At 40.8% G+C, this 24,304-nt stretch overlaps 2 protein-coding genes across 2 annotated transcripts; both read left to right on the top strand.

The window, feature by feature from the left end:
* Window positions 1–21: 21 nt before the first annotated feature.
* LOC117418335 (otoancorin-like) lies at window positions 22–13,895 on the top strand. The gene is made up of 25 exons (XM_059035527.1): window positions 22–45; window positions 184–265; window positions 743–871; window positions 1,045–1,277; window positions 1,696–1,799; window positions 2,184–2,287; window positions 2,653–2,792; window positions 3,489–3,612; window positions 4,295–4,510; window positions 4,942–5,109; window positions 5,322–5,462; window positions 5,653–5,708; window positions 6,189–6,306; window positions 6,397–6,479; window positions 6,921–7,056; window positions 7,317–7,507; window positions 7,927–8,020; window positions 8,645–8,774; window positions 9,963–10,150; window positions 10,404–10,559; window positions 11,082–11,224; window positions 11,338–11,474; window positions 11,629–11,726; window positions 11,834–12,008; window positions 12,683–13,895. The coding sequence occupies exons 3-25, from the start codon at window positions 773–775 to the stop codon at window positions 12,766–12,768; spliced, it is 3,120 nt and encodes a 1,039-aa protein (XP_058891510.1). The 5' UTR covers window positions 22–45; window positions 184–265; window positions 743–772; the 3' UTR covers window positions 12,769–13,895.
* Window positions 13,896–16,587: 2,692 nt separating this feature from the next.
* LOC117417696 (ER lumen protein-retaining receptor 2) lies at window positions 16,588–23,837 on the top strand. The gene is made up of 5 exons (XM_034029888.3): window positions 16,588–16,883; window positions 20,017–20,117; window positions 21,481–21,639; window positions 21,844–22,096; window positions 22,303–23,837. Exons 1-5 carry the CDS (start codon window positions 16,793–16,795, stop codon window positions 22,335–22,337), a joined length of 639 nt encoding a protein of 212 aa, XP_033885779.1. The 5' UTR covers window positions 16,588–16,792; the 3' UTR covers window positions 22,338–23,837.
* The last annotated feature ends 467 nt before the right edge of the window (window positions 23,838–24,304 follow it).

Here is a 24,304-nt window from a genome sequence, read left to right as displayed (position 1 = left end):
GTTGGTTTTTTTTATAGCTCTTGTTGATGCATTCTTCTTTTCAAGGTAAGGGATTGGAATTGGAATTGGAACTGGGAATTGATTTTAAAAAGGAACCCCAATCTTGCTTGTGCAGTATTGTGTATGACCACCACCACACTCATTTTAACTGTGACCTCAAGAAGCATGTTTTATTTTTTGTAGTAAACAAGAGGCCTGGAACCCTCTTGACGCCCTGAAGTATCTGTTTTTGAAGAACTCCACTCTGAACGTGGAACGCATTACGGTAGGTACTGTACAGCTGAACTGTGCTTCATAACTTGCATTACTTTTTCAACAAGTGTTTTATTAACATAAATGGGTGAAGGGTAACAGACAACAGACCTTTGGCAATGTAGTGTTACTCTGCATTGCACAGTATTTACTGTAGCCAGCTGGTTTCCTTGTTCATCCTCTGCATGTGTGTAAAATGTCCTGTAATTGACAGTAGCTGTTCAACAATGGGCCTCAGCCAGTTCTGCCGGGGCAGTAACAGCACAGCGTATTGTAAAGCCTATTCTTAAGTGTCCCCACATAGTGGAGCAGCAAAATTGAATCTGTCTACAGTATAAGAATACATTGTACAGGCTTGAGTAGCAATACCTGGTGTTGTCTCTGTATTCTGCTCCTACACTGGGGAACATGTGACAGTCTGTGGTAACTTGCCAGCACGGCACTCGCTGGGTTCCTTTCCATGTTTTCACTTGGATTCTCTCCTTCCCAGACGATCTTGAGAGACTACCAGACGAGACTGATGAGTGAGCCGAAACAGCTTATATCTGAGCTCCTGACGCTGGACAGCCAGCAGTTCCTGGTGGCCATGAAACTGCTCTTCAGTGGAAGAAAAGAGCAGGTTTGAAATCCCAGGACACCATCCAATACTCCAATGAATGTACTTTGTGCTGCCAGTAATCAGCTGGTACATCATTATTCGTGAATAGAAAAGAACATAGCTCTTGAAGTAACTTCCTGATTAACTTCATCCGATCATTAAAACGAATCCCTGTAACTTATCCTGTTTTGCAGACACCCCTGATGGATATTGATTTTGACCTGATAATGGCCGCCCTCGTGCAGAGTCCTGGGGGGAACAGGTCCCTGTTCTGGATTGCGAAGGAGAGGTGTTGGTCAGAGCTGAACGCCCCAGACTGCGTGGAGCTCCTGGGGAGGGCAATGAGGTTGTCCTCAGGGGAGTTCGTCCACGAGGAGCTTATCACAGACCTGCCCCGGGATCTGCAGGACGACACCTTCAGGAACATGTAAGCATAATGCATGGAGAACGCATAGGGATTCATCTATTAAACTGGCTTTTGGTTTCTCCCTGCCTGTAATATTGTAAGGAAGCTCCTGTATGTATGTAGTTATTAGCAGAAATTAAGCATTAATTAGTTACCTCTGGGAGGGCATGGTGTGTGTACATGGAGGATCTTGAAATACTTCTCAAATGCCAATCTTATTTATCTTACCTAAACGTGGGTGTGAAGCTAAACCTTTTTTTTTTTTTTGTAAGCTTAGTTTCTCTTTCCTACACCCTGTGTACACAGCTGTATTGAGCAGTGTACTCAATAATGTTTGCTTAAATCCCTTCGTTACCCTTACGTACATTTTAACTACAAACATGCAATCCTTTATTTGACCTATTTACCTACAATCTGATGTATTTCATCTTTCCCCAAGAACGGCTATTTTTAAGGACCTTTATGACAAGTTTTCAGTCAGCACGCAAAGAGCTATCTACAAGTGGATCACTCTGGGTCTGCAGAAATGGACAAAGTCAAATGGTAACTCATTTTCCGTATGCTTGCAGAGATTTTACTGGGGGGCAGGGAAAAATCCTTGACTGTTTCATGAGGGATTACTTTAATAAAGCAAAGTCTTACCTTATCCATCTGCCACATTTTCTCAGTTGTCTAAAATCCCAACTGGATCTAAGCAGTCCTTGTCCTAGCCGCACTCAACAAACATATATGCCTTTGAATCAAGTAGATTTTATAATGCTGACTGAAGAAAGCATCTAGCAGGAAATGTGGTTAACAAGGCAAAATGGCAACTTGGTATCAGAAATGAAAACATACCGTAGAATAAGGCAGTTAATCAGGATTCATTTGAGGCCTATGTACGACTTTACAGTATTTGCTAATAATTCAATTTCTCACTGAAATTAGCAGAAGGATTTGATTCGTGGGTCACAGCCGAGAGCCTGAGGTTTCTGGGAAGATACATTGTTCATCTGCCAGTGTACAACATCAAGACAATTCCTCTGAGTGAGGTAAACCAGATGATGACCGGTAACCCTTGCAGTTAGGGAGTGCTCTTTACAGAACCATCTTTTCTGCAGAGCTTATCTTTATAACAGTAAATGTGACCTTTCAACTGAGGTGTACACTACCAGAGAGCAAAAAAAAAAACAAGTTTATTTAGGTTTTGTATGATGATGTTATTGGGGTGGTAACCCAAACTGGGTGAAAATCAACAGGTGGAGTTGAAAGGTCGTGGAATGAAGAATTTAGCTGATTAGAGGCATCTTCAGCATTCCATACTAGATAGAGAGCATGAAGAACGATTCATCATGATTGTAAGCATCATAAAGGTGGTAAATTAAAATTTAAAAAAACATTCCTTGCTGCCCTGCAGATAAGGATGTTCATCAACTATGACAATGCCACAAAACAGCTGGACTCGGTGTACGACATTAAGCATGCCACAGCCAAAGCCTTCCTGGGAAGAATCAACGGCTCTGGGTTCGATATGGGGAACACCTCAATAGTCTACAGGTCAGCCAATTGCAGGGGAGTGGGGAGGGGCTTGAATTACAAGCTGTTTTAGCGCATGCACCGTCTTGTTTTGCAGTCCTGCATTTGTCATCCTGTTGCAATTGCGAATATAATCCTGTCACGTTTTGAAACAACTGGCACTTTATTACGAAGCGTGGCAATGGCTATTTCAAAAGCCGAGGATTTTCTTGTCAAACGTTGCTCTAGTGCTTTTGGCCTGTACTTTGTGAATATAATAAATGACTTTATATTTTTGAATAGATTTGGCATTTTAGTGAATTGTTAGTTGCCATACTGTACTTAACAGTGTTCATCTAGCACGTTTGATTTATGAACTATTGGGGATCTACGAACCTGCATAATATTACTTGTTGGATGCGATATATTTTTGTAAAGTGTAGTAAATAACTTCTTGAGATTTTATTTCCAAATCTTACATTTTAAAACTAAAGCAGATATTCCAGAAATGCCACATTAATTACTATTTAATGTGTTTTTTTTAATATATAAATAGTTTACTATTAAAATGTTTTAGTGTTTTTGACCCGCGGTTGCAGAACCAGCCTGTAAGTGAGAAGGCTGCTGTGTCTCAGTGGCATTGTGCTCTGCCATTGAGGGACCTGCCCATGTTAATGTGACATTTGCTTTAGCGGCAATGAGTTGGCATTCACAGTCCTCTTATGCCTTCTTTCTTAGGCTCGGCCTCCTGGTCTGTTTCTATAACAACGTGCACCAGCTGGGTGCCAGTGATGCCCGTAATCTGCTCCACCAGCTCATCAAGTGCAACCAGCTCCGTGGCAGCCAATCGGATGTGCAGAAGGTGAGGGTCCTAGATACAGTGTGAACCTGCAACCGCAGTGAAACTTTTGACTGCATTGGTATAGCGCTGTACTTGCAATAGAGGATCCCCCATACTGAATTATTGCAGGATATACTGTACAGCTATGGCCAAACGTTTTGCATCACCCTATAGAATTAACTAATTTTGCTTCATAAAGTTGAATGAAACGTTAACATATTGAATTACATACCGCTTTGTAGTTTTCCCTATACATTACTTAACGAAAAACTGACAAAAACGGAACATTTCAAAATCTTCAAATACTGTACTACTAATTTGGCTTCCTGTAGACTTTTGCGATATCATTTTGTAGTTTCCTCGATTTTTATATTATTATTTTTGTTTTTTATTTTTATTTTTTTAATTGTCTCTAGGTGATGCAAAACTTTTGGCCATAGCTGCATATTGAGAGCCGCGTGCTTTTGATTTTGATACCTGTGCGTGTGTTCTGGGATTCAATCCACGTTGACACATATTGATGGTACCAGCCTGGGACTCTGGTTTATAGATGGGACTCCACTGCTCAGATTCAAATAAAAGTGCCGCAGAGGTGCTTAGTGATGAGGCTTTTGCTGGGGAGCTGCGGTGAGACGGTGCTGCGAGGATAGGCATGCAGCCGCAGCCTCGTGTGGTTGACATGTCCTTCTCCTCCTGGCTGCAGCTGAAGTCTCAGCTGCTGGATATCGTGATGAAGAACCAGACGCTGAACGAGACGCTGGGCTCGGTGTCGGATGCGGTGGTCGGCCTCACGCCCAGCCAGCTGGAGTCACTATCCCCCCAGGCTGTGCAGGGCTCCATCGCCGTGCTGCAGCAGGTGTTGGGCTGGACAAGGAGCCAGACCATCATCCTCGCGCACAAGTACGTGGGCAGCAGCAAGGTGAGAGCTGCTCTGCACCAGATCCGGGGTCAATCTGAATTCTAATTGCAATTCCAACACAGTTCTTTGCGGACATTACAATTACAGTTCAGTTATTTTGTTCAGTTACAGTAATGCTGCAGTAATCGAGATTATAATTTCGATTGCACTAAAAAGTTACATAAACAGCACCACACATTAAAAAGCAGTAATGACAATAATGATCGAATTACAATACATGTTTAATTGAACTGTAATCAATCAATTGTGTGGTATAATTACAATAACACCGGTGTGCCAATGATCAATTACAATTACATTGTAATTAATTATGAATTGCACAATTACAATTGTAATTGACCCTGGGTCGGTTCTGCACCTGGGATTATAGGAATTAATGAAGATTTTAGAATTTGTTAGAGCTGTTTAAGGGAGTTTGTTCTGCCTCTCAGGTTCTGTCGTTCAGCAACATCAGCCAGCTGGGTTCCCTGATTTCGGGGGTGGACACAAACCTCTTCTACAGCGTCAGCACGGAGGAGCTCGGCAAGGCCCTGGAGAGCACGCTGTCGCAGTACGCCTCTGACCTCAACCCTGCGCAGCAGCATGCCATTGTCAGCCAGGTACAGCACACTCGTATTGTGTACCGATAGCGTAGCTCAGGGCACGCTCTTTGAGGTTCAGCTACAACAGCGGAAAGGGGGATTGAGCCAAGGGGCAAGGCCATAATAGATAAATAAGCAGCTGGCAATGTAAGCTTTTCCTGTCGGATCGTTCTGTGTTGCTTGTTGGAGTTCATGTCTGTGCTGAGGTGTTGGGTTACTCTCTTACTCAGATGATCACAGCTCCGGAGCTCTGGATGGTGATGAAGCAGATCCCCAGCGTGTTGTTTGCGGAGGTATCCCTGTCCACTCTGCTGGGGCTGCAGAGCATTGAGACCAGCACTGTGGGGGAGAAGCAGCTCACACGAAGCCAGGTAACCACACTTAGGGATCGGGAAAGAGAGAGCCAGCCAGCGACAACTGTTTTGAGTTCATTTTCCAAAGGTGGTTGTTTAATTTTAGTATCATGTTCAATCAGTAGATGCCCCTTTGTAAATCATTATTATTATTATTATTATTATTATTATTATTATTATTATTATTATTATTATTATTATTTTACAGGCTTTTTTTCTCTATGATTCCCTGTCTAAGAGGATGTCCACAACAGATCTCATAAGGTGTGCAGCTATGAATTATTATAATATAATATCGGTTGGTGCTTTTTATTTATTAGTTCTTATTAATGTATTTTCTTAATATATCTTATTAATGTATTTTAATATAGACATCATCTTTGTGTCAGTTTAAATTCTGATTCTGTGCTTGAAGGCAATTTCTAGCAGTAATATGAAATCTGTTCTCAGACGATCTAATGAAACTGATATCCACAATGGGACCTGATGGTAATGTAGTCACAACTATACAGTATATTGCTTTATGTATCATCTCCTCTGTGGTCAAATAAAGAACCCATAAGGAATATAGTGCATCAGTATGTATTTGCACTTGTATTGCAGTCAGAAATACTTTTGCATGACTTTGTGTGGCATTATAAAGTTGCTGTATCTAAAATAATGAATTATTAAAACTGCAGTAATGTTTATCTGTGAGAGCACAGATCAGTTACAGTAAATACAGTTCTGGCTTGTATTTCTCAGTACAGGGCAGCTTATTAAAGGGATTTCCTGTGATCAGATTCATGAGATGGACAGTAAGGCCTTCACGACCAACTTCACCCTCTTTGAAAAGAACTTCCACCTGCTCTCTCCGTTCCAGGTAAAGAGGTGGGGGCTCACTGTATAACATGTGAGAACTGTGCTGCACAGATGACTGTGACTAACCCTGCTGCTGTGCTTGCTCTTTCAGATGAACTGCCTTGCCTGGAAATACTGGGAAGTGTTAAATACGACAAACACGTCGATTCCACCCATTCTATTATCCGTGCTTCCGTAAGTACAGGCTCTAGTCAGCTGAAACTCGACACGCTTTAGCACTTCAGGTTTGGAGCATCGCTGTGCCCAGTGATCTTGTATTTTGGTATACGATATTATTCAATTTTTTGTTTTCAACTTTTTACGATTTACGATCACAGGCCAATGAAGGCTAGTTTTAAAGCTTTAAAAAAAAGAATCAATAAATATTTACATTATAAATCTGTTTTACGTTTTGAATACGGAGAACGTTTTAATGGCTTACTTCATTAAAATATTGCAACCTTTGAAATATCATCCAGATTGTAAATTTAAAGTACAAATTACCCAGCTGTTATTTATAGTTTTAACACAACTTTGAGACTGTTTGTTAATTAATACAACTGCTTTGCCCAATTATTGTTGGAATAAGTTTTATTATAATTAAAAATGTGGTATTCCTGTTTGAACACTTTGCAGTGTGGCGTATGTAGACAACATGCCCTCTTCGTCATGTAAGTCATTCTTGGTGAGCCTGGGAAGGATCCACTTGGATCTCCTGGTTCTCTACACTGAGAAACAGGAAGCCATCATTAAGAAGGTGCTGCAGTGTTTGGTAAGTTTGCCCATTGCTCTGTCTTCAGATCTCAAGCCACACATTAAACCCCAAGCAGGGTCCAAACTGCTTTCAGGCGCACTTCAAAACAACACTTACATTAGCTACCCAGGAGCTGCACTGTAAATACCAGATATAATAATAGTTATATAAAATATCAATATTGTTTGCATGTACTTGGCATGCAGTTTGGTAAAAGCTACCTACACAGTCCTCCTCAGTAGCATGTTCACTGTGCTAACTCCCTAAGTGTGTTACAGACTGATGGAATCCAAGATGAGTATGATGTGGACATGCTTGGCCGGCTCATCTGCCACCTGCCTCCCGAAACCATCCGGACCAAAATATCCCAGACGGCCCTGACTGCCACCCTCAGACAGTTCAAGACCTGCCGGGATCTCAGTCAGGAACAGAAAGCTGCTGTCAAAAGCAAACTAGCAGAACTATATGGGTAGTTTAACGTCTTCATTCATGTCTGGAACGTCAGATTTGTATATGTTTATTTCTCGCACAATCTTTGCTGTGTCAGTCTGTCATACAAAGAGTGGTAAGAGACATACTCAACTTGATTAGTGGTAGCCACTGAACACTTACAAACATATTATAAGCCATTAAATCTAAATGAAAAGCTGAGAGTTACGTGCTTACATTTTTTTTTAATGGAACCTGCTGTGGTTTAAACATTTAGAATGCGTTGTCATTGACATTCTGAGTGTGAGATCTACATTCTCTGCGATATTAGAAGTGTAATTGCTGCTAATAGGATCCACTAGTTCCATGACTTCTATAATGACAGTGATTGCTCTAATTTTGCATTTTGAGGATATACTGTATGTTACTAACATACTTTCTGTTGACGTACTTTTGCAGAAACTGCACTTACTGGACTGCAGAGCTGACTCAGGATTTAGGACCCCTAGTAACTCTTTTATCCAAAGATGAAATTACAGTAATAGCAAACAAGGTATTTCTAATTCCATTGCTTCTTCTTAAATTGGGGGGGGGGGGGGGCTGGGTCATCGCTTAGGCATAGTTTTAGGTATCCCAGTCCCTGATCGCTCCGTCTCTCTCTTTCTCAGTTCTTTGACGAGATGCCCGTCTCTCCCTTCCTCAGTCCTTTGACGAGGTGTCCATCTCTCCCTTCCTCAGTCCTTTGACGAGGTGTCCGTCTCTCTCTTCCTCAGTTTTTTGATGAGGTGTCCGTCTGTTCCTCAGTTCTTTGACGAGATGCCCATCTCACCCTTCCTCAGTTCCCTGATGAGGTGTCCGTCTCTCTCTTCCTCAGTTTTTTGATGAGGTGTCCGTCTGTTCCTCAGTCCTTTGACGAGGTGTCCATCTCTCCCTTCCTCAGTCCTTTGACGAGGTGTCCGTCTCTCTCTTCCTCAGTTTTTTGATGAGGTGTCCGTCTGTTCCTCAGTTCTTTGACGAGATGCCCGTCTCACCCTTCCTCAGTTCCCTGATGAGGTGTCCGTCTCTCTCTTCCTCAGTTTTTTGATGAGGTGTCCGTCTGTTCCTCAGTTCTTTGACGAGATGCCCATCTCACCCTTCCTCAGTTCCCTGACGAGGTGTCCGTCTCTCTCTTCCTCAGTTCCCTGATGAGTTGCTGCCACTGGCAGTGAAGGTAGCGGGAGGCTCTCTCCCGGAGGAGTTCCTCTCTGCGCTTTTCGATGCTGTGCGAGGCTCCGGAGTGAGAGACCAGGCCGTGGACAAAGGGCCAGGTGAGAGAGAGGCCCCAGCCTGGAGCAGTTATCTTCAATTATGGCTTTCATGGTTACTTTATGTGGTTTAACTACAGTAAACTACAACACACCTTGATGCTTACTGATTTGCCAAACTCACAAAGAGTACAATCCTAGAGACCTACCTGTGCAATAAAAAACACCACTCAGAATAGTCTCATTACAAAACTGCTTCAGAGTAACCGTGTAAATGTACCATGAATGATTAAATGTTGTAGACCAAACTGAAGAATGTCTAAACTCTCAATCACAAGTTTCCGTAGACATTCAACGCTGTGTGAGAACCCCCCACGCGTTCTGAACTCCAACAGCTCAGTGATAGCACTAGTGAAAAGGCTCTTTGTTTCTCACGTTGCTCCGACAAACAGGTTTCAAGATATAAAGTGACGCTAAAGGGGTGCCAAAACGTTCACTTTCCTTAAAAGGTTCAACACACCTGGTGGGTGGGACGGAAGGATGTAGTAAAGTTCTCTCCAGTGATGTAACACCCAAAAATGAGGATAACTAAACCTGAACAGAATAGCCAGTTATTTCATCTTTACGTAGAAATAATACATTCACATATTTATACCTATACAAACTTCTTTGCGTACACACATCCTTAAATATACAAAGCTCTACTTACTATTTATTTAATGATATTTCTATTATTTAATGTATTAATTTCTCATCTACATTTAAAAAAAAAAAACTAAACTTAAAATGTTGACTTTCAGACTTTTTTTTTTTTTAATCTGTGCTGGAATAGATCCCTGACACTCTGTCGTGCACATTTGGACATACAAATACAGAACAACCTGAAATATCAAGGATGCACACACATGTGAAACAGGCAGAGAGCAGGCAGCCAGGGTGATAACATTTGATTTGCAGAGCCGAAACTCGACACTGCTCTGCTAGTCAGGCTGGCTGATTCTGTGGTTTGTGTGTGTGTGCACAAGGAGAGAGGCGGAGAGAAGGAACCTACCTGGAATTGTATCCTGGTGAAAGCAAAGTACAAATGTGGATCACCACAAGCCTAAAAGTTAACCAAGAGGGGTCAGTCTCCAGTCATGGGTTTTGGTCATACACCACAGGAACTAACTTTTTATAAGGTAGATTAATCGGAGGCGCTGTGCCCTCCTGTAGTCTGGTGTTTTCTCAGCAGCCTTGCTCTTCTCTCTGCAGATTGTGATGCAGTTAGAGCTCCCACTGCTGACGACATCAGGAAGCTGTCAGAGGCAAACTTGTATTGGTCAGCGCCGGAGCTACAGTGCATGTCTGATGACACCTTCACCAGGACAGTGGAGCTGCTGGGGTCAGTGGAGGGATACAACATGTCTCAGCTCAGAGCCCTCAAGAACAAGGCCAAACGGGTAATAAAAAACGACAGGACAGATTTTGCACACATTTACTTTCAATATTTCATTTTTTTTTTTTCTTTTACTTCTGTTGAAACCCTTTACACAGGTTTGACACTTGACCATAGTACTAGAACAGTAGTACTATTGAAATGAATTTTTATTTTTGAAACAGTGGGGTCCATCAGATTCCTGTTCTGACACTGGTGATTAGGGTTTAGTGGATTGGCATTGCTGTCATGGGCGACTTGTGTTTCTGTCACCTCAGGTCTGGGGTCCACTTTCAAGCTGGAAGAGCTACCATGTGATCTCCCTCGGAGCAATAGGACTGGCGCTGACTGAGAGTGAAATCAAAGAGCTCAATCTGAGCTCCATAGACACTGTGACCGCACTGAGCCAGCAGAGCACATGGACAGCAGGACAGGTGAGGCTCACACATCCACGAGGGATGCATTCGGCATCCAGTAAGAAAATAGTATATTAAATAATGCTCTTTACCTGGTCATCTGTTCATTGACACTGCCTGGCTTTTATGGTCAAAATTAGGGAGTGGAAAATAGAAGGAAGGAAGTGTTAAGACTTTGCCGATTTGGAGATGATTACTGTATATAAGTAGAATGTACATGTCTCAGGGCTCAAAACACGTCCAAGTGTAACAGAATGTGGAGGCCAGATTTGATATATGATTTGTACAGGTTTGTATCACAACTAACATTGTTGTAACCTACTTTTAATGTGAATTTCTGAAGCTATAAACCTGATATAATTGCAGAGACTGCTGAGTAAATTTCAGGGCAATGACTACATTTTTCAGTGGCCAATTTTACTGAAAGAAAGGCTTCTAAACGAGTATTGTCTGTTAAATCTTTATGACTTTCAAAGGAAGAGGTGTTGCTGTCCTGTCCTTGGTTAGGTTGGCATTGACAGGCACTCCATTTCTTTCCAGATGAACAGCCTGCTGACCAGGTTCCTGGAGGTCTCGGGACTGTCCCTGGGGGCTTTGAAGGGCTCGGACCTGGCCGGCCTTGGCATCATTCTGTGTGGAGTGGACCCCAGCCAGATCCAGCTGATCAGTTCTGCCGCTTACAGGTGAGTCTAGGCTCTAGCCGCCTTGGGCTGTACTTGAAGCATTGCTCTGCAGCTAGTCCAGACACACTGTGTATGCGCTGTGTAGTGAGAGGTGTGTCTGGTTTGCTTCGCAGTGCCACGGCTGCCCGGATCGGCACTCTGCCCTGCCCAGCGGACGTGCTGCAGGAGCTCAAGAAGAAAGCAGAGAGCTTGTTCGGGGAAGTGGGAAACTGGAACAGCTCGGTGCTGCAGGAGGTGGGCACCGTCGCAGGTAGGCTACGAGCAAATCTACATTTCCACATGGTGATCATTCTAATGTGTGTCTCTCTCTCTCACACACACACATATATATATATATATATATATATATATATGCATTTTGTTGTGCATGCATTAAACATGTAAACATCATTTGCTTTGTCCAGCTGGCTTGAGCAAAGAGGAGCTGAAGGCAGTCAGCAAGGATCTGATGCCATACTTTCAACCCCAGGCCATAGCAGCCATTCCCCCTGAGAACTTTAAAGTAAGTGCCAATAATGATCATTCAGCAAAGGAATTGTTTAGGATTTTAATGGTGAAGTGACTTCCCCTGTGAGCTCTCTACAATGTGCCTATGTGTTGTGAGTGCAGGAGTTCTCTGTGGAGCAGGTCCAGAGCCTGGGCCCTGAGAATGCTGCGGCGGTGACCCCCCTGCAGATAGGGGAGCTCAGCTGGGAGCAGATCCAGAGCCTGCAGGCCTCACTCGATGGCCTCCGGGAGAGCAATGCCAGCTGGGGCAGCTCGGGCAGCTCCACAGTCAACATGGGTAAGCATGTGTCTCGCCGCCACTTACAGTGGGCACCAGGGTTGTAGGTGAGGGGAAACGTGGGAAAACTGAGTTTACCCACTTCTCATTTAGGGAATGAAGCGTTTGCTCCCTCCTACTCTCCTCTTATAAGCAAAGCCTGCGCGTCCTCATGTGTTGCTGCAACTGTTTGAATAACGTACCTGTTATTTATTTTCATTGTGAACATCCTGACAACTTTTTACACTTCTAACTTAAAATCTGTTTCAAAGCTCTTTTCAAAATGTCCGCTCTAGTGCACTGATAGTGTAAGGATTATTGCCCACACTGTCAAACGGGTAACACAGCAATAACGATCTACTGAGCATCTCTACACACAGCTTGGTGCCTACCATGCCAAAACACCAAAAGAAAGAATAGTTTATCTACTTCTTAATTTACATTGACCCCAGCATTAAAAAAACAAGACAGAACTAACCAAAACCTGTGAAAATAATAACTACAACCATTTACCAAACTGTTAAGTTTAAAATGAGAGAATTCAATAGGATTAATTGGAATAGCTTGTTCTATTACATACAGACTCTCACACTGATTCCCAATGGAAAGCCTTGTTGAATGGAAAGTCCTATTCAGGTTTAAGGCTCATCACAATGCCGTCCCTGTTCATTGCTGCTGATTTTGTTTCCTTGCAGGTGCCTCTCTCCATCACCGCGTGCGTCTCTGGCTCTGGGTTCTGTGTGTCGCTGGATCATGGATCATTCCTCGGAGAGAGCTATAAAAGCACAAGACTAGAGCTGCAATATTGCGAGCTGCCTTATTGCATTTAGTGTACATGCTGCCAAATGTGATGCCAAGTACTATGTGAAACACTCCCCTGCTGCTTTCCAAGAACAGGGGATGTGTGTAGGTCTAGTCACATACAGTGTAGACACTAAAACGGGCTACACCTTCATGCAAATCAAGATCTGTCTTGCGAATAGCAAAATGCACAGCGTAGAGTAGCATCTACCATCACCCTTGTAAAGGCTCACCTAATATGGAAATAGACTTTCTGTACAAAAGGATTCCCTTCCCAAGCTGGAATTGCAGTACCTTGGGTATTTGCATGGTGTTGAGCTCTGTATGTAGTGTTCCATTTTGGAAAGTATTGTTTTAGCAATAACAGCAGCTACGTGAATGTATTTTAAAAAGTATTGAACTGAACCTTCAATGCCATTTATTTTGAATGCTTTGAGAAACACTGGGCGGACTTCATGTGGTTTTGCATTCCGAATAATCCAGATGTTCTGTTAGTTCATTAATAATGAATATTGATGGGTGCGGCTGATAAAGTCTTTATACAATCCCCAGTGTGATGTCCAGCCCCTTATTATAATTAATGAGCTGGTCTTGCTTCTAAGTGAATATTCCAGCGAATATAAAATATAAAGTGGGCGTTTCCACTTTTCACCTTTTTTGAGATTCTATTTTGCAATGATTAATAAATGGTAAAACCATTTTTCTTTTGTTTTTGTTTACTGAATTAAAGATTTGTTTGAACAACAAAACACAGTGTAATTATGCCTATTGATAGGTTACGTGCTTTTTTTGTATGTATCAGCAGAAAGTGGGCTTTTTAAAACGTTAAGGTCTCACTCACTTGATTCAGTATGAAGCTAGTTGCATGCTGTATGTGTAACACGCCTAAAGATGTCACATAGAATTTAAGTATTTTTTAAAAAACAATGGTACATCACCAATATGTTTCAAAACTGCACAATGTGTGTGTACGCAGTGTTGATGAAGACTCCTGCTTAATTATTTTCAGTAATTAGTTTTTAAAATATGAATAGCGTTTTACGTGCTACAAAGTAGAGAAATGACTTGTCACTGCCACAAACTGCTTGTGTGTCCTGATTCGGTTACTCGGGGAGGTGTAGGCTTGTTTATCTGACATCTTAATTTGAACACCTAAATAAAGATGCCAATCTGAATACAGTAGTATAATGCTCTGATTTTAATGCTGCCTTTGCTCTTTTTGTTCCTGTCTTGTGTGTCAGTGAAATGAGATAATATTTATTATTAGTCTTTGTTTCTCTTCATGTCAAATGCAGAGTCAATGAACCTGTAATATGCACTCCAAATATTAATTAATGTCAAGCACACACCAAGTGTGTAATAAGAGTTATACACCATCTCACAAGAGAATGCGGGTGCAGGTCTGCAGATTACCTGCTGGGTATCATGCTCATAAAGAGAGGAGTGTAATCTTGAAAAGACAACACCACACCCTCAGCAAGCACAAAAGGCAACGGCACAGAGTATTAAAACAACCTCCTGTTCCCTTGTGTTTTGTCCCTATCCAGGACGTGGAGATATGTAGCCATGGAAACAGAGGGAGAATGTAGGTGTTTCTTTTATAACATACTAACAGTCCAAAGCCATGTCATGGAATTGCAATATTACCTTCTATTCTACTCAGTGGTGACTACAGTGAATACAGTTTAATTGCACTGTAACTGCAGATGATTATATATATATATATATATATATATATATATATATATATATATATATATATATATATAATCATCTGCAGTTACAGTGCAATTAAACTGTATTCAATTACAGTGCAATTAAAGTATATATAGATATTACACAAGAACACATAGGCTACTCTTTGTTAGTTAGACAGGCTCAGACAAATTGATGGACGTCACAATGGACTTTAAATTGACATAGCATTACATCTCTCGAATCTCAGCATGCATGACAAGTTTAAAATGCCAGTGCTGGTTATTGCTGGAATTACAGTAAGGGACCTGAATAAGTCAATCTAAAGGAGGCTGCTACAGTTTAGAACGCTAAGGTATTGCATTATATTGCAGCAATATTGTATATCTTGTGTTTTCAAATCAGGCAGCAAACGTGTGCTCAACTGGTTGTTAGCAGTGTGGAGTAGTGGTTAGGGCTCTGGACTCTGGACCGAAGGGTCGTGGGTTCAGTCCCCGGTGGGGGACACTGCTGCTGTACCCTTGAGCAAGGTACTTTACCTAGATTGCTCCAGTAAAAACCCAACTGTATAAATGGGTAATTGTATGTAAAAAATAATGTGATATCTTGTAACAATTGTAAGTAGCCCTGGATAAGGGCGTCTGCTAAGAAGTAAATAATAATAATAATAATAATTGTGTTGTTGTGTGGGTATTAACACGATGGGTGTGAAATGCAGCTGCTGATGCAAAATTGTGGAAAAATTAAACCACAAGATGCCTTCTTCAAAATTGGTACATTAACAACCCAATTATAACATTTAAAAAGGGGGTGGGACACGAATGTGTGAGCCCTCCGTTGTCCCAATTGAGAACAAATCAACATTGCAACGGGGAGACAGCCAACATATCAGTTTGCCTCCAGTGCTGGAGATAAGGAAATACATTATGATCCAGGATAACCCATTCCATGGTTAGTAGTGATAATCTTCTCTAGGCCTTGAATAGCTCACAGTTACTGTATTGTGCAAGATTTAAGAAAGACTTGCGAGCAAATTGGTAAATAAAAGGGGCATTTGTATATTATTTAACACAGAAGTTTTGCTGAAATGTTGTGTACATTTACAGTTTTGCTAGAGTATTTTGCCTCAAATAACTTATTGTTGCTAGGCGCTGTTCAGGATACATATCCGGCAGCCTTTACAGTACTATTTAGCGGCCTCAAAGAATCATCATGAACTCTCCGCCTCTTCCACTCTTACCTCCAACTCAGAAATTCAGACATTGGACACACAGAGACCTGACGCGAAGTTTTGCGTCACTATATTTAAAGGGAATGTTCCTCAGCCCATTTTTTTTTTAACGACCGACATTAGGACTGTAGTCCATAAAGCGCGTCAATGTGAGAAATGACCACATTACGTTTCCAAACTGTGTTTATTTTAATGAATCTGTGTTTTGGTTTTTTCCACAAAGTCATGGCAGGGCAACTTCTCGAACTCTACACAAACTGTTTTAAAAATGTAATTAAAAATCCGTGACCGTGTTTGATTAGTAGAAATACGTTAGTAATACTGGCCGTTTTAGCTTTAACAGTGTGGCTGTAACGAAATAATATAACCAAACCAATACGTAGGTAAAATAAAATGATACATGTACTAATATGTACTCATAAAATACATTTTAATATATTTTATTTGAACCATAATAACAGCACTCAGAAAAACTTAAACATTGAAAGTTACTTACAGCGTTGAAAGATATATATATATATATTGTTATACCAAAAGAAACTATAAGTACATTTTTTTTTACTTAGAATATTTTAGTATTACAACATATTCACTACTAATAATGCTAACAAATGAATCTTGGAAACAGAAAAACTATGGCAATTCCTCAAAAATGCATGGTGATGAGCCACTGGATTAGTGGCATTAGAAAACGTTTGATCTAATCTGCGGGAATCTATTTATAATGTGCAACAAAATAATGCACAATACAGTAACATTTTAATTCTGCAAATATTAAAGGGACGAGACCCTTCTACATTTCTGGTAGCGCGTCTCCCCTTTACGGGGCGTGGCTCAGTTTTGGGTTAGAGATTTATTGACAGCCGCTTTCCCAGCCTGCTTTGTGAGTTCATATTTTTGGCCACATCTCCGGGCCACGTCGCTCCTTCTCGCCATTTTACTTTGATCGCAAGATAAGATCTGTAAGACGGCAGTTAAGACAGTCCCTTGTAAGCGCCTTCACTGCAAAAAAGAGAAACAGGGGATCCCAGCTTTGACCGTCTGAAGGCGCTGACCGATTAGCTACGCGACAAGAAACATGAACGTCTTCAGGCTCACCGGGGATCTTTCACATTTAGCAGCCATCATTATCTTGCTTCTCAAAATATGGAAGACCAGGTCTTGTGCCGGTAAGTATGAATGTTTCCTAAACTTGTAATTTAATAATATACGTGTTCTCCATTTATGCATTCGCAGGTAAACTATTGAATTAAATTATTTAAAGTTCGTGTTGCGCTAAATGCGATTGTCTTCTGTTTCATAGCAGTGCCGAGTTTTTTTATTTTAATTTTTAGCCTGCACAGCCCCAGAGTCGGTGAACTCTGGTCTCAAAGTTCAATTCAGTGTAACACTAAATCGCGTAGCTTAGTCGAGGTAGGATTCTGCAAATTCAATAAACACTGGGCTAAATGTGTTCCTGTAATGGGAGTTTACTTCTTACCAAGGTATATTTAAAATGGAGTACTCTTTTTATTTATTTTTTAATCGTTGGTGATCAAGAATTAGTGGTGACGTGTATGCTTTTTGTGGTAATGTAATTAAAAAGTTACTGTAAGTCCTATGAAGTAGAATTACGTTTTTTTTTAAATTATTATATTTTAAATACTTTTAATTCATTTACTCGCATGTGTGCATGGCCCTGAAATAAATATAATGTACTTTGAAAATTATGCTGAAATTGTCACAATATGATGATATCCTAATCCTAACGAGAATGAAAGAAAAACTCCGATGGTGAACGCTTTGTGTATTGATTCTGTCCCAATGGGTATGTATACTAGATTTCAAAAAGTCTTCCTTATTGAACAAAAAACATCAATAAAATATAACTTCACTGAAAAAAACGACTTTATTGTTAGTACCTCTAAATCTTTCTAATGCTATTGTATTTACCGTAAATCCGAGGTGCACGTTTCAGGAATTTTCCCAATTGTGGTGTTGAAGTTGTTTTAACCAAACATGTTTGAATCGACGTTCGGTGTGGCGCCCACAGTGGACATTTGTTACTGTCGCATGTCATAGACGACAAAGGCAGGTTAAAATATTTATCTGAAATTATTAAAAGTAACGCGTTCATTTAAGATTGCAAGAAAGATGAAAGCGGAGATGAATTAAGAGGAGTGAGCTCTTCTTGTGACGTGGCAGCGCTGCACAGTGTTGGTTTGGATAAGGGAGGATTTTTCAAAAGACCATATACTGTACATTCAACAGTTGATAGGGATAAGAGCCACGATTCGAAACAAAACTGGTCCACCTAGCCAGGCTCTGTTTTCATAATTTATTAATGTACAGTTGCCCCCCCCCCCCCCCCCAAAAAAAAAAACCAAAAACTTTTCAAACTTTTGTTGGGGCATTTAGATTTACCCAGCAAACTTGCTGTCAGTAGTGCATGGGGATCCTAAGGACATCCATGCCCTAGAATCAGCTAGGACTTTATCATGAATTTCATTACATCAATGTTAACGAGATATCTGACTGACACCATTCAATATTGGAGCAGTTACCAACTTTTATAATATACAGTAATCCTTAACTTTAAGCATGCAATCATACCTCACGAGGGCATACATTTGCAATAAACATAATCTGATTATTCTTTTGCTTTCAGTACAGTCTCTTGTGTATTTTGCTGTTCATCCAGGTGGCTTTGCTTGTGTGTTATTGCAAGGCAGAGCAATGGAGTGTTTGCATCTCTTATATGTGAATAGGCATGAAGAATTCTGGAATTCCTGGTTCAGGGTGGTATTTAATGCCTGAGGGGAGATAAGTAAACCCAGCTAAGCAGACATGCCAGTGCCTGTGTCTGTGCTGCTCATACCACTGTGGCAGGGCATTTAATACCCACGTGAGCAGACTGTAGTGTCTGTGTGGAGCTGGCAGCGACTCGCTAAAGCAGGACCGTGTGCTTGTGTGGAACCATGCACACAAACACATTGCGACTGCAAGCAGAACTATGATTCTCCCTCTCAGTGGGTCATTATAGCCTGCTGTTCCAATCCGCCCTTCCTCCCAATAAACTAGTTGAGTAAGGTAGTAAAAAACGTAATGTCATCATTAAAGACAATTTCATTCTAATTAGGTCCACCGCAGTGTACAATTCAAATCCAATGCCGTTCACTGAAACAATTTAACATGCATGTCAATGGAGCTGATCAAATTGAACCTGCATTGAAAATTGCTTCATTCATGGCAGAGTATTTGCCACACTGTAGTTTTTTTTTTTTTCCAGCTAATGTTTGCTCTACTCGTTGTGGATTTCCTATTGTTTTATGTTTTGTTTGTTTAAGGTGTGTTGTATAACATGTGTTAGAAGCTCAATGCAGTTAATTGTTCTTGCCAAGTCAGGATCTCAGAAACAAATGGAGTTTCCAGTCGATGTCAGCTGTTGTCTTGTCAAACCACAGATCAGGGTCTTTGCATACTGTGAAAGTGGACCGTACCATTACAGTATGCAGTCATTCCTGTATATGCCTTGAATTGTCAATCAATGTGCTGTATTTTCACTGCGAGGCCAATTTCTGGTACGCCTTCAAACAATATTCTAGGGGTTCACTGTACAGTGATTGTGTGACAGACTGGATGTAAGCGATAGGATAACTAGTGATCTATTCTCTGGTTAATTAAATGGGTAGACATACGGAATGTAATCTGAATAGCTCTACATTTAAGAGAAACAATTGGTAAGTTAAAAAGCCAGGTGGCTATGGAAATCTGTAGAGGTGTGCATTACAGGTCCATGTACTAGTGTAACAGGACTCCTGTTACTTTGGTAGAATTTTTCATCTCGAGGTTTTACGCCACAATGCTGATCAGACCCCCGTATTTTTTGACATGTCAAGCAATACCACAGTTCACAAATTGGGAGAGAAACAGGTGTGACTAATCACGACTGGAAATGAGAAGTAGCACAAAACGAATGCTTTGTGTGATAGCAGACAGCCGCAAACTGCCTCCATGTGTGTAATTGAGGTTGTATCTTTGCAAATGCAGATTTATTTGAGGTTTTATTTTTTGGGCTGCGTCTTAAATTCGAAGGAATATGGTATTTTATTGGAATATGCTGTGGAGTCGGGTATGAAACTAAATGAACATAGCAAATATAAAATGGAAACTGCTTGGATTATTCCAGTAACCAATGGGGGGGGGGATATAATTACTAGTCAGAAAGAACATGCTTTTTTTTCTTTCTTTCAAGTTAATAGTTCTCTTGCTGTTGCTTGTTGGAATCAGAAGGGTTCTAACGTTGTGTCTCTTCTCTTGTAGGTATCTCTGGGAAAAGCCAGATTCTTTTTGCTTTGGTCTTCACCACTCGTTATTTGGATCTGCTCACCTCTTATATCTCGCTGTATAACACCTTCATGAAGGTAAGTGAATGTGGTCAGACTGAACTTTATACAGGGCCTACTGACACCTACTGTGCAGCTGTCTCACGTTGAAGATCAATAGAAAACTACCGTTTGCACCACACTTCAAAACAAAGCTTGTTTGTTTTTTTTGGCTGAAAGGATCCTGGTTTAGTGTTGTATCCTGAGGATTCAGTTGCATCAATGTTGAGTGTGTTATGTTTAACCCAAATACCTGCTTGTTCATAAGCAATACATGTCTTTATATATTTTGCAAAGAAATCCTGTATGCAATTAGTAAATCGGGGGTACTGGTGCGATTTGATCTCTGTAAATGATGCTCTCCTGGTTGTAAAAAATAAATGACAGTGCAGTCTGAAGGCTTTGATATGGACTTGATCATGCCAGAGCAGTTTGTTCTGTAGGATTATAAAGGAGAATATAAATAAGGTAATTAGAGGAAGGTGCTCCGATTATAGCTACTGCTCTCCTGGGTGTTTGCCCAGACACTTGACAACCACAAACAAGCTCATTCTGTCAAGATTTTCTTCCAAAGTGTATTTATCTCCTTATTCAGTCCTGGACCAAGCAAGACATTAAAGTGTCATCAATCTGCAAAGCATCCTGCCTCTGATTCTCCTAACTCTATACTAGATAGGCCAGTTTGGCATAGGAGACGGGATGATTGCAGAAGCAACTAGTCATTTCAAATTTAACTTGCTGACTCTGCATAATACAAGTGCACTCCGTTGATGATTTGATTCTTAAAAGCGGACCGATATGATTACGCTTAGCAAAAGCATGCCTCTGTGCATCAGCAGTTTAAATTCAAATGTCAATGGTGCTCAATCACTGAGGACAATACATTAAAACAATCAAAACAAGTTCTTGTGTGTAAACAGCTTGTTATATGATCACAATTGTTTAGGCTGCAGAATCCTATATTACTACAGTATACTTGAAGCGATTGTCTCGTGAGGGTGCCTAGTTTAACTGCCGTGCGGTGTTACGTGTAATGGCCTTTGAATTAAAATGACATTACAGTACCGTATTTCTGTCATGACTACCACTGCATTTAAGCATCTGTGGCTTGATTTTTTTTTCAGTTGCGATGCAAATCAAATACACATCATTGCACTTGATGAAGTATCTTATTACCTGCAGTCAGTTTGTCCCAAAATGATTCTTGCAAGCGGATCGCTTGATTCTTACAAGCGGAGTATTTTACATTGGTTAGTATAGGAATGATTTGATCCCAGTGGTTTTGATCACTATATGTGGTTGATTCTTATATTAGTAATTCTTATAAACAGAGTGCACTGTATAAGATGTAATTGCATAGTCTTGAACATTTCCTAACCCTGTTTCTTACCATTTCAACCAGGTTGTCTACATCGGTTGTGCGTATGCCACTGTGTACTTGATCTACATGAAATTCAAGGCGACCTACGATGGCAACCACGACACGTTCCGGGCGGAGTTCTTGGTGGTGCCCGTGGGTGGGCTGTCCTTCCTCGTCAACCACGACTTCTCCCCTCTTGAGGTGAGTCTGCAAACCACAAGAACATCCCTTTTCAATCGTGCACATACCCACTCATTTTTATTTATTTCAAAGCTTTGCCATTTACGCTGTGCATTACTGGGACTACCTCAGAAAATGCAGTATTGTATTTAAAAGTGAAGAAGTTGCAGAGAACAGTGATTAGATTTGAGTGATCTGGTTCATAACTCTGGATGCTGTTTTCAGATCCTGTGGACCTTCTCCATCTACCTGGAGTCTGTGGCAATCCTGCCGCAGCTCTTCATGATCAGCAAGACCGGCGAGGCAGAGACCATCACCACACACTACCTGTTCTTCTTGGGGCTGTACCGGGCACTGTACCTCATCAACTGGATCTGGCGCTTCTACTTTGAGGGCTTCTTCGATCTGATCGCCATCGTGGCCGGTGTGGTGCAGACCATCCTCTACTGTGACTTCTTCTACTTGTATGTCACGAAAGGTGAGCGCGCTTTTCACCAGCAGTTACTGTACTTCCCTCGCAAAGCTGATTTTGTTCCGGAATAAGATTTTATTCCCATTTGAGGTTGATGCATATTCGACATATAAAAAAGCGATCAGTAGTAATGCACAGCTCAAAATATGCATTCACTCCTATAAGATTGTAACAGATGTTGATGTGTGGGTAACTGTTCTTTTACTCCACAGTACTGAAAGGAAAGAAGCTCAGCCTTCCTGCCTAAGTGCCAAAAAAGACCCCCAGCAGCAGCTGTCCTTGGAGTCGCTGGGGCAGAAGCGATCTTTGCCACAAGTTAGCGTAAGATGCTTGAGACAGAGAAGGCGAAAGGGAAACACTACTGTTTTTGTATCTGTGTACGTCAACAGCTCCGGAACAAAACCGGTTCCCCCCACCCCACCCCACCCCCCCGTTTTCGATTTTTGTTTTATGTGTCTTGCTTTTACGTTTTTTTTGTTCGTTTTTTGTTTTTTTATTATTACTGTCTATAAAGAAACCAGTTTTATACATATGAAGTGTATTCCTCCAGGCTGACATTCATTTCCATGGATAGGTTTAAAAGGGGAAAAAAACCCAGAAAGATTGGTGCTATTCTTAAAGAAAAAAAAAAACACGTTTCTGAGAGTCTGTTTGCAGTCAGAATAAAGTGCAAACGATCTAAAAAGGATAGTTTGGGGAGTCTAACTGACCTGAATTGCCAGAAAACCAGCTGATCAGTGTAATTAACTGTTTGTTTTCCCGTTTCCATTAATTTTACGTTGTATTTATTTGGGTAGGCCAGCTGCCTGTATAAACCTTCAGCATCCTGCCTGTTCTGTAATGGGATGTTGCCCATCACATGCTCTGCATATCTTTACCACTTTTATTTCAATTGCCCCTTTTCCCTCTGTTCAGGTTTAACAGTTCATACTCTGAGCAGTTACTCCTATATCCTTCATAGTCCCTGGGTTACATTCAAAAGGTGCTCTGTCCTCTGATCTGACACTGGCACACGATTTGAGGTAGTACATAGCCTTGTTTTTGTAGACTACCCAAACACATTTCTTTACCGAAACACAGCTTTTGATAAACTGCCTTACTACAATGAAATTCATTTGCGATAAATAACTTTTATTCATGTAACCCCACTGTAATCTTGCATTCACTTTCTAATTTAACCATCTAATGTCTGGCCCTTCAGTTTAGCTGTATAATATATATCATTTCAAATACCATGGTCTCAGTTTGAAGTATTTCCATATCCTCTATCCTTTAAAGTTGAAACCCTATCACAGCAGACACTGCAGTGATGTTCGGTTTTGGGGTAGTGGGTAAAACATGAAACCATGTTACACTGAAATAGAGCCTTTGTTGTACTTGTGACAGCCTTATCTGACTGGTAGAGTTCAACATTTTCTAGTGATATACCATTGCAGTAATTAGTCCATTGACTTTAAGGTAAATGAAAAACAGAAATGCCCTTAAGTGATGTGCATATTGTGGAGCTTGCAGCTTTTCTCTATTATTATTTGTATGTTTTTTTTTTTTTTTTTTTAAATAATCTGGGCATTTTTGTATAGGGGAGTATCGACGTCTTGTTTTAAAACTTTTTTTTTTTTAAATTCAGCAGCTTTAGCTATTCTTTCTATTCATCTGAATCATTCCTGTAGGTTGTTATTATTATTATTTTTTACTGAGCTGCTGCATGATATCCTGTGATTACCCCAAATAAAGATTTTATGGGAAATCTCTGGTTTTCTGTGTTTTTTTTTGTTTTGTTTTGTTTTTACCATTTAAAAGCAAACAACTTGAACTGATACCAAGCTGGGAGTACAGGTTAGTTGACTTGGTTGAAAATGTATGTTTGTTTGTTTTTTGGTAAGGGAGGGATTATTTTCAACCTAGTGGGTGAAACACCACATATCCAGAGAATTTATAATACTGCAGTTTCACACATTCTCTTAAATAAAGATGCTCCACCCTTTACATATGGAAATATACACGTATGCTTTAAAAGCAAAATGAGTGGTGTGGCTGCTAAGTGAACACATCACTGTAACAGACGCTGTTGCCGGTAGCTTAAACCACTATTCGATTTTTTAACACTTCATGATCTAGGGGATGTTGACTGTGTGTCTAGTGGGTGTCTGTAACATCTTTAAAATCAAGAAAAACGTGAGGTGGAATTTAAATTAAAGTGATACCCACTGATTT

Source organism: Acipenser ruthenus, chromosome 13 (genome assembly GCF_902713425.1).
Source record: "Acipenser ruthenus chromosome 13, fAciRut3.2 maternal haplotype, whole genome shotgun sequence".
Taxonomy (NCBI): domain Eukaryota; kingdom Metazoa; phylum Chordata; class Actinopteri; order Acipenseriformes; family Acipenseridae; genus Acipenser; species Acipenser ruthenus.
Note: the sequence above shows the minus strand (reverse complement) of the source record. Positions and strands in the feature narration are given on the sequence as shown.

Excerpts from the sequence above, each read along its gene's own strand:
- LOC117417696 (XM_034029888.3), top strand. The coding sequence starts at position 16,793 with ATGAACGTCTTCAGGCTCACCGGGGATCTTTCACATTTAGCAGCCATC. Across the intron at positions 16,884-20,016 it reads GAAGACCAGGTCTTGTGCCG|GTATCTCTGGGAAAAGCCAG; the intron begins GTAAGTATGAAT and ends CTTCTCTTGTAG. Across the intron at positions 20,118-21,480 it reads TGTATAACACCTTCATGAAG|GTTGTCTACATCGGTTGTGC; the intron begins GTAAGTGAATGT and ends CATTTCAACCAG.
- LOC117418335 (XM_059035527.1), top strand. The coding sequence starts at position 773 with ATGAGTGAGCCGAAACAGCTTATATCTGAGCTCCTGACGCTGGACAGC. Across the intron at positions 5,463-5,652 it reads AGCAGCTCACACGAAGCCAG|GCTTTTTTTCTCTATGATTC; the intron begins GTAACCACACTT and ends ATTATTTTACAG. Across the intron at positions 12,009-12,682 it reads CAGCTCCACAGTCAACATGG|GTGCCTCTCTCCATCACCGC; the intron begins GTAAGCATGTGT and ends GTTTCCTTGCAG.